This window comes from Taurulus bubalis, assembly GCF_910589615.1.
Source record: "Taurulus bubalis genome assembly, chromosome: 20".
Lineage (NCBI taxonomy): Eukaryota > Metazoa > Chordata > Actinopteri > Perciformes > Cottidae > Taurulus > Taurulus bubalis.
The window spans coordinates 8,210,645-8,224,126 of record NC_136608.1 but is presented as its reverse complement, the minus strand read 5'-3'; the positions used below and the strand labels follow the sequence as shown (position 1 = coordinate 8,224,126).

The 13,482-nt window shown below is 45.5% G+C and overlaps 1 protein-coding gene across 1 annotated transcript in view; it reads right to left on the bottom strand.

Annotated features, from left to right (window-relative positions):
• foxp2 (forkhead box P2) overlaps positions 1-13,482 on the bottom strand; it is a gene marked incomplete at both ends in the record, with an annotated part of 57,432 nt that overhangs the window by 15,213 nt on the left and 28,737 nt on the right. Inside the window, 6 exons of the mRNA XM_079236077.1 lie at positions 419-506; positions 6,642-6,746; positions 8,633-8,880; positions 8,923-8,960; positions 10,157-10,337; positions 12,421-12,510. Of these exons, the coding sequence (XP_079092203.1) occupies positions 419-506; positions 6,642-6,746; positions 8,633-8,880; positions 8,923-8,960; positions 10,157-10,337; positions 12,421-12,510 (750 nt within the window). The remainder of the gene's footprint in view (positions 1-418; positions 507-6,641; positions 6,747-8,632; positions 8,881-8,922; positions 8,961-10,156; positions 10,338-12,420; positions 12,511-13,482) is intronic.

Here is a 13,482-nt window from a genome sequence, read left to right as displayed (position 1 = left end):
GAGCTTTCTTCAGGTGCAAAGTGCAGTTAATTAACACAGCAGACCGGGAGAGATGCGCTCGCTATTAATTGGAAAGAAAAAGAGAGAAAAAAAGAAAGCAGAGAAAATAAAGCACACGCTTAATTCAATTAAAACCGCCATAATGGCTTTGGTTGTAAGGCCCGAGGATTCCTTTGTTTAGTGGCTTTGTTGAATTCAGCAGGTCCTGCTTGTCTGCAGACCACAGTATGGCCTTCCTCTCACTCACATAACTTTCAAACATTTTGTTTTGACTGGATGTTAAGTGACTTAAATGAGAAATGAGTTCACGATAGCAGAGCATTAGGACAATGGCAAAACAAAGAAAAAAAAGTACAATACATATTGCTTTGTTCCGACTCTGCACTTTTTTTTTTTTATTACTTGACAGAAAACTTACTTGTATTTCCAGCTGCTGTACGACTTGCATTTGGACTCTACACTGGGCTGTGCTCCGATCATCGAGGGCATGTTCACTGTTTAAATGCCTGGAGGGAGAGAGAGGAAGAGGGAGAGAGAGAGAGAGAGAGAGAGAGAGAGAGAGAGAGAGAAAAAAACATTTAAAATCTCTCAAATATATCAAAGCTCAGCAGAAGACAGCAAGCTCCATTCATATTCACCATAATCAAAATGGTGGAGGACGATAATTACGGTATCAACTTCACCACGTTTTTTGTTTTAATGATAATATTTCTATACTGGGACAATCATCTATAGGATACGGTTAGGAAGCATTGTTCCACTCTGAAATGAGGTAATTAGAAGTAACATGACGGCGTGTGGTGCTATGTTTAACATGACAATGGGCCTGTGCCAGTTTAGATGGCTAACTTCAGCACCACCCCGAGCGCAGCTTTCTGCAGAGAATAAAAGATGCTTGCCCAGCAGAACGACTTTGTCTCCTTCGTTTACCGAAAACAATACACACAATTTAACACCGGCAACATTTGACACACAAAAGCAGCTCTTCCACTGAAGGTGCATTATCCAGCAGCAGACATATTAAATGTATCTGGTGTGTTCGCCTCATTAAAAAGAAAAAGGCAGCCAGACAGCCATAACAGTCAATGAGGGTTCTCTTTTTTTTTTGTGGTCTTGATTGGATTTCGTCTGTAGGAAACAAAAGAGCCTCACCATTAAGATAGACCTTTATTCCCGGTAAAGCACACATATGCGCACACACACACACACACACACACACACACACACACACACACACACGTGTGCAAATATGGGGCGAACAGGGTTTCTAAAGTGTTGTGATGCTGGGTAATGAGCCTCTATCTAAATGATCATTGGTGACAAACTCACAAAGCAAGCTTTGAGGAGGCATGCTTATGAAATGCCAGAGCTGCCACTTTATCTCCAGTAATTATAGGTTAGCTTGCAGACCCTTCAATGATCATTTACAGCGCTGCCTCCAGTGCATTAGAGGGAGTACAAAATCTCTCTCTCTCCCTGGGTTTCGCTTTATCTAAGAACACACACACACAAACACACTCTCGCTTACATTACCATGAACTTGCACAAACACCAATTGGCGCACACACACACACACACTGAAACACAAACACACAGAAATACACACTCCCACCACAAACTTCTCCATTCTCTTCCACACCCCTCACTTCTTGTTTATCTGCAATGTGCAAAACAAGAACTCATTGAGCCGGATTCTCTTGGCCTGCCAATCAAAAGCTGAATAGAACATTTGTAATCACAATAGCTCTGTACCTTTCAATTACGCCGCACACATTTAAAACCCATTCCATCTCATCCCTGCTTATACTTTTGTCACCATTTCAGGTCTAATGCTCAGATTTTTTTTCATTATAAATCAAGAATGAGATAGCATTAAGAGAAGGAGGGGTGGGGAGAGGGATGGATGAGGGAGAGCGGCAGAGAGGGGAGGGATGAACTGGTGGATTTCTCCAGTCCTGTGCCTAATTGCTGTTTCAGAATGCGCATGCAAAAAGGGGGCATTACATTAATCATTTAATCACGTCCCTCGCAGGATGAGGGAACTAATGTTGCAAATACCCTTTTCATTTCACTGCCCATAATGCTATCTTATGCACTTGATGTATGGCGTGTGTCATGAATTACAGCTGCTTCAAAAGCACAGAGCGGGCTGCTCGCTGTCCCTGAAGATACCTCATTACAAAAAAAAAAAAAAAAAGAGGGGGGAAAAATCTTTATTAAGTTTGCCTCTCATCGACAAGCTGCTTGTTTTTCTCACATTTTGTCAATGTGTGTGTGTGTGTGTGTGTGTGTGATTGTGATAAGGCCTCTCGACAGCGCTCCAGCCGGTTATTTACTTCCCCACTCACACCTTCCACCGCTGGCCAGTTAGCAAGGTGATTACAGCCAGATTACTACATGCGTTTATGAAATATTCAAACGGCAGTGTGTCCTACTGTGCATTAATAATGTCGCACAGAGACAAAAAAAGAAGATGGGGGGGGGGGGCACAGAAAATGAGCAAACAGAAAACAATAATGAAGGAATGCCTTATTTACTGAAATGTGGGCATAAAAGTACTTTGTGTTGTGTGCGTCTCATCTCTTATGTTATCTCCCTCCCTCCATCTCTTTTTTACACTGAACAATATCATTACACTGTATCCTGATGCTTTCTGCCTTTTGGTTGCTGGTCTTGTAATTATAAAAACACATCTAAATAATGTGTAGGTGAAAACAAACACAATTTATATGAGGCAAAAGTGACTTGTAACCAACTGGAGCATCCAGGTGTGATCTGTTAAAACTAGAGGTCAGGCCTGGCTGGCTCCTGTTTATGTTTACTGTTCATGCCTCAGTTTAGAGGAACATCGATTTCCTCCTTGAAGAGGGAATTACTCGTGTGATGAAGAGACCATGTGTGAACAGGGAAGAAAGGATGGAGATGGAGACTGAGGGATGTAGCAAAGGTAGAGAACTCAGAGCAAATAAAGAGACAAAGGGAGTGATAAATAGAGAGTGAGGGGGAGGGAGAGGTGAGACACAGACGTTGATAACGATTTCTTTCTTTTATTTTTATTGGATGCTGCAGATTCTCTCCTCGCTTAAGAGAAGGGAACAAAACATCTCAAAGGTTTTTCTCCACAGCTGCGTATATGAATATGTATAGGCCATCAACGTCCACTAAGGGCCCAATAATAAATCTACTCAAGCCAGCATATATGGACGATACACTTTTACTAATTGTCTGTGTGTATTATCAGGGGCTACAAAGGCCCAGTAGAGAACAGGAAGCTAGGCTCCCAAACTGTCTACTGTAAATGTGACACACACCAATACCACATTTAAACTATTGCAAACACACTCGTATGCAACTACACACACACACACAAACTGCACACCTACTGGCATGCATAAACAAGAGCACACACACACACTCCCCATGGTGGTGGTGCATAAGTAATGCCCTCCATTTTAAAGGTCTTGTCACAGTGCAGCAGACCTGTGGAGGGGTAGAGGGGAGCTCAGCTATCCAGGAGCCAGGGGCCAGCCTCCGCAGTATGCATGTGTGTGTGTGTGTGTGTGTGTGTGTGTGTGTGTGTGTGTGTGTGTGTGTACACTTTACATAGAAACAGAGACACTTGGCTACAGCCTTGTGGGTTTAATTAGCAGTGGGTTACAGACACCGTAGTTCACGTTAGCGGCTGAGCTTGCCATTTTAAACATGGAGCCTGCATTCCTGCCAGTAATACGGAGCGCAGACGGGTGACAGAGAGTGGAAGAGTTAAGCGTGTGTGTGTGGGAGCAATTATCTGTTTATGTCGAGATAAGATTGTGTTTTATTGAGGTGGGAGGATATTGATATCCAAGGTGAAAGGCCAAAAGAGACGTGTATATGTTGGAGACGAAAAACAACAATATGGATGTGATAATCAGATTTTTAGTTTTTTTTAGGCTTAGAGAAGCATGACAATAGGAGTGATTTAATCAATAAGTGTAGTGGTCGTAACATAAACTCTAAGTAAGTCGAGGTTTTGTACAGGCATGGCTTTATACATGTATTCAAATGGTGCATATGAAGTGGTGTAATGTTCAAGCATTAATTGCATTCTCTATTTTCTGAGTCTGCCATAAAGGCACACAAATAGCTCCAGCACATGCACTAATAGTATTAATGTTTCACCCTCACTTTTTCTTTTGTTACTAACACAAATACACAGACACACACGCACACACACACACACACACCCCAACACCCACCACTCAAGAAACATTCCCAAGCAATATTATTTCATTTTGAACTTCAGAGAGCTAATTCAGGGTGCCAGCCACCTTGAGGCTACCTTTTCCAGGTGAGAACACTTAAAAGCACACTGAAGAGCTATTAAATGCTGATCTTGACAAGTTTCCTCATGCAACAAAACAACGGATGACTAAACGTGTCACCGCCGCTGAGCTGAGCTCCTACAGCGAGCTACGAGACGCCAGCTTGACTTGGGTACCCCTCCCTCCCTCCCTCCCTCCCTCTCTCCCTCCCCGCACACATAACCCGCTCCCAACTACCAACATCTAAACTGTCATCTAAATCTGACACCCGCTTTATGTAACCCCGTTTAAACTGTGCCTCTGTGTGTGTGTGTGTGCATGTGCACATTGTGTGTGTGTGTGTGTGTGTAGCCGACTGGCATCTCCGGAAACATAAAAGGACTCCCTCTGACACCGACAATCACTGCTCCAAGGCACGCCACCGAGCAGCCATCTTTGTTCTGATGACGAGTCTGCCTTCTTTGTTGGTGCCTGTTTTCATGTGCTGGCTGGGTTACAGTACAGAGCCAGCCTCTGACTTGCAGGGATGTGTGTGTGTGTGTGTGGGGGGGGGGGGCTGAACCAAGACACTGTTCTGTTTTGTAGCAGTCGATGTTCTGGCAAGCGTTCTTACAAAACCGTCTGCCAACCTGTGCTCTCGCTTTAAAGTTTGAAATATACCTGTTTTCTCTCCGTCTGCATCTCTTGCTTGTTCAGTTTGTCTTTACAAGCGTGCATCCTTTTGCACTGGCTTACCAGCTTACCGGATTCACAGGCACATTGCTTTATACAGTGCGTCTCTGCCCCTCGCCTGAATAACCAAGCTAAGCTACCTAGACACAGGATCCTTAGCGCACACAGACTTAGGTTCTGGTGCAGAGCGATAGCCTGATGTCTTCTTTAAGTAAGTGTATTGAGGTGACAGGACAAGAAATCAGAAAACCTGCTAATCTGATACAGGCTTGCCTCCTCACACACACATTTGTTCCCAAGCTGCAGGGCAAACTCTTCTACCTGGACTTGTGGACGTGTGGTCCAGGTTGGACGATGCAGTGCACACAGCAAACTGGCTTTTCATAAGCATGGCTTCTAAAATTATACTAGCCATGTTCGCTGGAGGAAGCGGATTTAGGCATTGGCATGTGACACATTTTCCAAAGGGGATAAGCAAACACACTTGTCAGGCAATAGTTGGGATATATACTGTATATATATATATATATATATATATATATATATATATATATATATATATATATTCACCTCTGATTCATTTAAATCCATCGCTGTCAATTATTGTTCCTTTGAGTGTACTGTATGTGTTGATAGAGTGTACAAATGCAGCTTAATGTCATGTCGGGCTGCGTCTTTCAAACACTGGTAAACACTAGGTTTTTTTATGACAGTCACATCATTTCACAGATATACCTTTTAGCTTCAATTCAGAAGCTGCTGTAGAATTAGTGCAAGCCTGACCTAAATCCTGCAGCGGCTCCCCCATGGGTGGACTAGTTTATTGTATTAGTGCATTTTTTTGCTTTCTGCAACTTATTACACTCACTACTGTAGAGAAATGCATAATTTGGAAAATACGCCCGAACAATGTCCTGATTTCAATAGTTTATGCGAATTCACATGGACGTTTACAGCCCGTGAAAAACACTCGCCAGATCGTTATTTCACAGTTAATTACAAATCTAATTAGAATATTCAAATTAAAGCTTTCCCATTCTTTTTCTTCTCTGTGTGGGAGCAGGGAGCCAGGGAGAGAGCGATAGAGAGAGAGAGCGAGAGAGAGAGGCAGAGAGGCTCTCAGTGAGTGGCAATGTGATAACCTGTAATCGGCAGTGCTGCAAACACCTTCTTCCTTTGATGTCCCCGCACTAACATCCTGGCAACAAAGCCGGCCAATTACAAATGAGCTAATTAACTCAATTGTTGATGGAGCATGAAGAGTTAATTCGCTCTGGCGCCTGCACCATGACAACAGTGAATGGGGGCCTTTGTTGTGGAGGTAAGTGTCCGGCCGTGCGAGTTGCCATTAGCTTTTGACGCTTTTTCTCAAACCTATCAGGCCCCTCCACGCCAGGAAGGAGATTTGTTATGGATCAGAGTTGGTGTGCATCTTGCACTGCCCGAGCTGAACCCTGTCAAGTGGCTGTCTGGGAAGGTCAACATGCGCTCTTTGAAAGGCAGTGACACTTTCTTTGTCCACAGAAAAGGAGGTGCTGTGGTGTGGGGGATAACTTCTGTGTGTTTCACAATAAAATAGATACTAGCTTCATGTACAGACAACCACACAGAAAACCCCCACACAGAGGAGCAGACATCATCTCCTGTAGAACATTTAAAACTTACTTCAAAAACTGTCCGAAGTCCTCGCAGATGTTCTCACAGCCGGGCCATTTGCACACACCGTGACCGTACAGGGGGTGGGTCCCTCCACTTTCTTCATGTAGTGAACTGGAGCAAAAGAAAAAAAAGAGAAGAAAAAAAACAAGAAATAAGCAGATGAGACAGCAAAATGGAGAAGAGGAGGGAGGGAGGTCGGGAGAGGGGAGCATTGAGTTCATGAGATAATCTGCTCAGACTCGAGGAGTGTTGTGCACATCAGGTGACAATCAACAAGGACGGGGTCAGACGGGTCAGTTACGTTGAATTAGTCAATAACCAAGAAAGAGAAACATGTAAATATATTGACGGAGGCCGATTCAAACGGGAAACCTTTGAACACTCGGATGTGAGGAATACCCATAGCTACCAGTTCATCTCCAATCAATCAAAATGATCACAATGGGCTACTCCATTAACTTTGAGTCAGCAAAGACTAATGTGTGAGCCAACGTCCCCGATGGAAATCTAGAAGGATCTGCAGCCTCGTCTCCACCACAGCCACCATCCCATCTTGTAAAGCCATTATGGGGAGGAGGGGTGGACGCTTTCAAGTAAACATTAAAAATCCAGACAGCCATATCATTTTCATCAGGAGATTAATACTCTGTGTAACTTATGTTCTTTGAGGACAGTGGGGGCAGGGGTGCTCTGGCGTTTTTCAAATGGCACCCAAATAAGTTACGACCCTGCCTAGACAGCACATCCTATTAAAGATGACAGTTTAACCTTTAGGCTTGGCACTGGCGTGTGCGTCTGTCTGTGTGAAAGCGGGAGCGAGAGTGTGTTGCGCTGCATGCAGTCTGTGCACGTTTGTCGGCGATGCCATGCACATGTATGTGTGTGGTCCACCGCTATGTGCATGCATGCTTGTGTGTGGCCCAAGAATATATGTGTGTGTGTGTGTGTGTGTTAGTGCTAGCAGAGCTCACACTATGTTTTACAGAGGGGCTTTCCCCACATCGATCCGTGACATGTTAGTAAGCAGTGCTCCTGACAATACTCCTCGTTTCGATCATTATGAGACACCACACACCCCTCGGGACACAGGCAGATAAAACATCTTTTTTCTCTCTCCCTCCTCCCTTCTTCCCTCTCTTCTCCTTCCCTCCTCACCACTGTCTTTCCCTCTGTCTTCCTACTAAAGGTATCTTTTTCAAGCCTCCTTTTAGTGGTGCTGGAGAGATAGCATCTACTTTAAACCAATTACAAAGCACTTCCACCTCCAGTGTGAGTCTCTACCAAGCATCCACACAGGAACACACGCACACTGCTACCCTAAGTCCTTATTATAATATCGCCCAAGAAAAGCCTTTGAATAATGCATGGGCCAGATAGGCAGATATGTGAACAGTCAGTGTTTTGGTGCTGGGTGCATTTATAAAAGACGCCATCACAAGGATAAACATCCTGGAAACGCCACTCAAGGCATCACGTATTCTGTTTACATGACAAGCAAGCAAAGAAGGTAATTTTCAAGAGAGAGAGAGAAAAAAGAGAGAAAACACTAAATACTTAATGTACAAGGAGGTTACCTTGTCTTGCCTGCCAGAGAGGCTTGTTGTGTGTGTGTGCCTGCCTGCATGGCTTCCTCTCCCTGCTTTTGATATCTGTGTGCAAGCTAAGTGCGTTCAATGGCACACATGCTCCCCTGGGAGAACAAGGCTCTTACCTTTTTTATATTACCCAGACACTAATAAACTATTAAACAAACAAACAAAACATCTTGTTTTCCCTGTTGCAACAATGCTGTTATTTTAAACGAAGACAAATACTCTGGATGGGAGTGCGGCGTTCTGATGTGTTCCTACACTGAATCATGTAACGGAAAAACAAAACAAGCGCGTGTGGCGGGTAGCAAACAAGCTGCTGCAAAACTTTTCATCTTCCCTGCCTTTTTGCTCGGTGCTGCATCAAAAAGGTGAGGGGGGGAGGGGGTGACATTTCAATCGCTTTACCTCTCTCGCTCCCTTTCTCGTTCTCGCTCCCGTTCCCGCTCTCTTCTGTGGTTGAGGGCGGGGGACTGTCCGTTGGCGATGGAATGGTGAGAGATGGGCGGCGATGCTTTGGCGGGATTGGAGGAGGAGGTAGTTGAGGAAGAGTTGTTGGTGGAGAGGTCTAAACCGCCGCCGCCCCCGGTGCCAGAGCCACTGTTGCTGTGTTTGATGCCGTTGTCCTCCATGGTGTGGCCACCGCCACCGCCGCCGCCACCGCCGCCACCGCCGCCACCGCCGCCGCCTCCGGTCACGTCCTTCCACAACTGCTGGAGCTCTGCGGGACTCAGGCCTGCTAATTGAGAGGGAGAGAATAAAAGAGGCGAGGTAGGGAAGGATAGAGAGGAGAGGAGAGGAGGAAGAAACAATTAAATAAAATGTTTTCAGTTTATTGTATCAATCTGGCTGCTCAACTTAAGAGACAAAAGCTGAAGCCTGAACTCGGCAAACTTTATCCAATAGTTCTAAAAGTTGACTCACGGCCTTGCCCTCAGCGATACTGCTTCACTGCAGACCTGAATTTTAACTTATACTGCACTGCTCCATAAAAGCAAGAGTGTTCTTCTTCTCTGCCCCGTAAGTCATGATTTAAACCTGTTGACAGATCACTCACGTAGTCCTCAGCGGCAAAGATGTGGATGAACTACAAAACATTGACTACAACGTGTGTGTGTGTGTGTGCACGTTCCATCTGAGATAAACCAGCTTTGTCCACCGCTTGTTTTCAGCTTGGGAACTAATTAGGCAATATTCACTTACTTTGATTTCCTTCTAACACCTCCCTGCCTGTTGTATTCTATCAGCGCCATTTTGACGGTAAACAACAAACATAGGTGTTTACTTGGCTCAGCAGAAGAAAATGGAGCCTGCTCTCCCCTCTCTCTCTCTGTCCTTTTATTCTTTCTCCTCTCGCTGGCTCTCAGTGAAGGCAGTAAACAACAACAACAACAACAACAACAACCGGGGAAAGGAAGGAGGGGGTTAGGGAGCGGGGGGAATAGAAACAGAGATGGAAAAACAACAAACACAAACATAGGCAGAGCAGAGCTGAGAGAGAAACAGAAGTAGACAAAGAAAGCCAGACAAGAAGAGAGAGATAGGAAGAATGGAAGACTAAACAAAACGATCATGTGGAGAGTTAGGGACAAAGTGGATGCTAGAAGAGCATACCAATGAGGGGCAAGCAGACATACAGACATACTTAGAGATAACGCAGGGGGGACTCAGGTGCATACCAATGAGAAAAACAAAAAACAGGCATGATGGAAAGACAGAAAAGAGAGAACGGGACAGACAGGCGTGGAGATGTGACAGGAGCAAGGGACGGCGACAGTGACACAAACAGAAACTTACACCTGCGGGCTAAACACAGGAAGCATGTGACCACCACTGTTGCAAGTCACATGCTCCAGACTACAACACGACTACTTTCTCTCCTCCCACTACACCCCCACCCCTCACCCCTTCCGGTGCTCCTCTTCCTCTTACCTTGCTGGGGCAGGGTTTGTCCGGGCAGGGCGGCCTGGCCGGGCGCGGGCCCGGGCAGCGAGAGCAGGCCCTGCCGCTGCATGTTGAGCAGGTGCTGCTGCTGCTGGAGCTGCTGCATCTGCAGGAGCTGCTGCTGGAAGACGAGCTGCTGGGCGGCCAGCTGCTGCTGCTGCTGCTGTTGCTATAGAGAGGAGGAGGAGGAGGAGGAGGAGGAGGAGAGGAGCAAGAGAGGAGCGAAGAGAAGAGGAGGGAGGGAAACAAAATTACAGACAAATTAACAACTGTGGAGTGGAAGAGGAGAGAGAAGACGGAGCGGCGTTTTGTGTGGAGAGCGTTGCACTCACTCGCCTTGCCGTGACCTTAGCTACACCTCCCTGCCTCTACTTCGGTCTCCCCGCATGCTCTCCCTCTCTGCCTGTGCTCACTTAGTCTTCCCTCCAGTTTTTATTTGGGCTGTACCACAGTGTTGTTGCCTTCTCCTCTCTTTGTGTGCCCATGTCTGTGAGCACACACACACGCACGCACGCACACACACACACACACACACACGCACACACACAAACAGACACAAAGCTGTGCTGATATACCAGCTCTCAAGCCCATCAGTGTATGTGGCTTGTGATTGTGTATGATACTAAGCCTCTGGTATAATCCCCCATCCCACAACCCCCTCCAACACCCCTGATAGTTAATTGTCTCGCCTTCACTGATGGTCTGTTACAGCTTATGTGGCCAGAGGGAGCTGGCAGAATGAGAGATTTACAGCATCACATGCGTGTGAATGCACAGACACAAGTGCAAACACACACATATGCACACACATGCCCAACGCCCGTGCCCCCACACACACCTCCCCCTTCCTCTCCCTGTTCCGCTCTCCTCGCTGTCTCACAGAGTTGTTTATCGCTGGGCCAGACAGCCCATTGCGTAAGCCCTGTGCAAAACAAAAACAAAAAAACAACAACAAAATGAAAAACATCAAACTCAGTGACCGCGGCAAAACAAGTTGGAGAGGGAGTGGATTTTAGGAGGAAACAAAAAGCTCTGAATATGAAAACTCAGGTAGTAATTGGCTATAAGTGCACACTATTAGATTTGATGGACTACGCTCAGTCTTTCTAGCTCAGCGGGCATATTTTGGTTGTGATTCTGATGTTTGTCAGTATTTGTTCTCCTCTCCTCTCCATATACATGTGTATGTGCATACAGCCTGGTATGCTTACGTGTTTCTGTATGTTCCTATCATGGTGGACGTTCAAAAGCATTTGGTGGGGGGGGTAAAACTTGTGATGCGCTCACTGGAAAACAGGCTGCATAATGGAGTGATGGAGGAAGGCAGTTTGTCCACCCCACCCACCCCCACCCTGCCTCAAGAGAAATAAGGGAGCAATTTCTATTCCATATTTGATGGCGGGGACCCTGAAAAACTCTATTCACAAATCCAAACAGAAACAAAGCCGCCGGGAGGTCAGTTGCAGCTTCCTGTAGGGGCAGCATAATGAGGAGACGCGGAGAGATGCAACACGCAGAGAGAGAGAGAGAGAAAGGCAGAGTGTGTGTTGTGTGACACATTTTTTTTCTGATCAATTTAACTGCTTCCACATGCACAGTGTTGCCTGGATGTGGCCCTGGACGGCCTTTCAGGGTTCAGCACCGCGTGACGATCAAACGCGACGGCACAAATGTTGCTGAGGCCGTCTTGCTCGTCTCTTCCTCTCCGATAGCCAGAGAGAACGAGACGGAGCCGTGTCCGTCGACCGGGCTGCCTGTCAACGTGATTTATGGGCGCCGCGCGCTGTAACTTTAGCGGCGGTGCATGTGTTTGTACGTTTGCAGGAACACTTCATTAAGGAGTTGGACCGAGGACCCTTTGTCTCCGGTGTCCCTCCTGTAAGTCAGCGAGTGAGTGAGCGTGTGTGCAAGTGTAGTGCGTGTGTGTGTGTGTGTGTGTGTGTGTGTGTGAACGTCACTTGAAACAGTTCATTAGTGGTGCGCGAGTGCTTTGGGTTCTTCTACTCACTAATAACAAATTAACAAGTTGATTTTGTTCAAATAAAAGCCAAGAAACCCGTCATCTGGAGTGAAGAGGCGAAAGAAAACGCGTGCTCTTGGTTGACGAAATGGGAACACATTGACAGACTTCAATATAAACAAGTGTTTATATTCAAATTTCCCCCCTTTTAAACTTATTTAAGGGTTTTGTCCTCATTTATAATCATCGGTTTTGTAGAAAATAAATCATAGGTGTCAATAAGTGTGCATACCTCTTTAGCCTGCTTGCCAGGGTGCTGCTGCTGGAGAAGCTGCAGATGAAGCTGCTCCTGTTGTTTCTTATAAAACTCCTGCAGGTGTTGCTGTAGACACACACACACACACACACACACACACACACACACACACACACACACACACACACACACACACACAGAAAGAGTTAAGCGTAAGTTAATGGGTAAATCCATATTTGTCTAAGTACAGTCTATAAAGTGCCTCAAATTCAGTGTAACACTAAACTATGCTGCTATATTCACAGGCCATGAAGCAGGGTTGCTATAAGATTTATTTACATTTTTCTAAAAGAGATATATCTGAATTCATGCCAATTTGTGGATGTATTACTATTTCTAATCAACCTCAAAGTAGATCCCTAATAATTAAGTAGACATTTACTCCTAAGCCTGCACTTCTTCAGCTCCAGCTGGACTTCACATGTTGGTTATGCATTTACTGTTTCGCATTATAAATAACATCTTCTACTGCTTTTGGCATTTGTATCCTTGCCGTCTTTCACAGTCCTCTCAATATGGACTTTTAATAGTCCCACAGTTGTGTAGAGGGCAACAATTCATCATCTTAACGACGCATTTGGCTGCCAGAGTGCGCTGGCTTCCTTTGGACTGGCTGAAATAAACAGAACGAACCCTCTGAGGAACAGGTTCGCTGCACTGAACTGATTCCTTTAGCACACGTACTATGACAGCTATTTACACAGTGATTTCAGTTTTATTTCATATGATCCTCAAGATGGCTTTTTGGCCTGAAAGAGGAGTTCGAGAAACAGGCCAATGAGAATACATGGCCCGGCTCTCTGCCAGCTGCCATATAAATATCCATATGATTTTACAGACAATAATGTTAAGCCCTTGGAGCTTGTTTTGTAACTCTGGCTGTAGTCACTTAATCAACATGAATCAATAATAGAACTTCACTCTATGCTGACTGAGGACAGGTTGTGACCAGTGTTCCCTCTAAGCTGCATGCGTGCGCGGCCGCGCAATAGATTTTTCAGACCGCGCACATTTTTCAGACCGCACAAACGTTTTTTT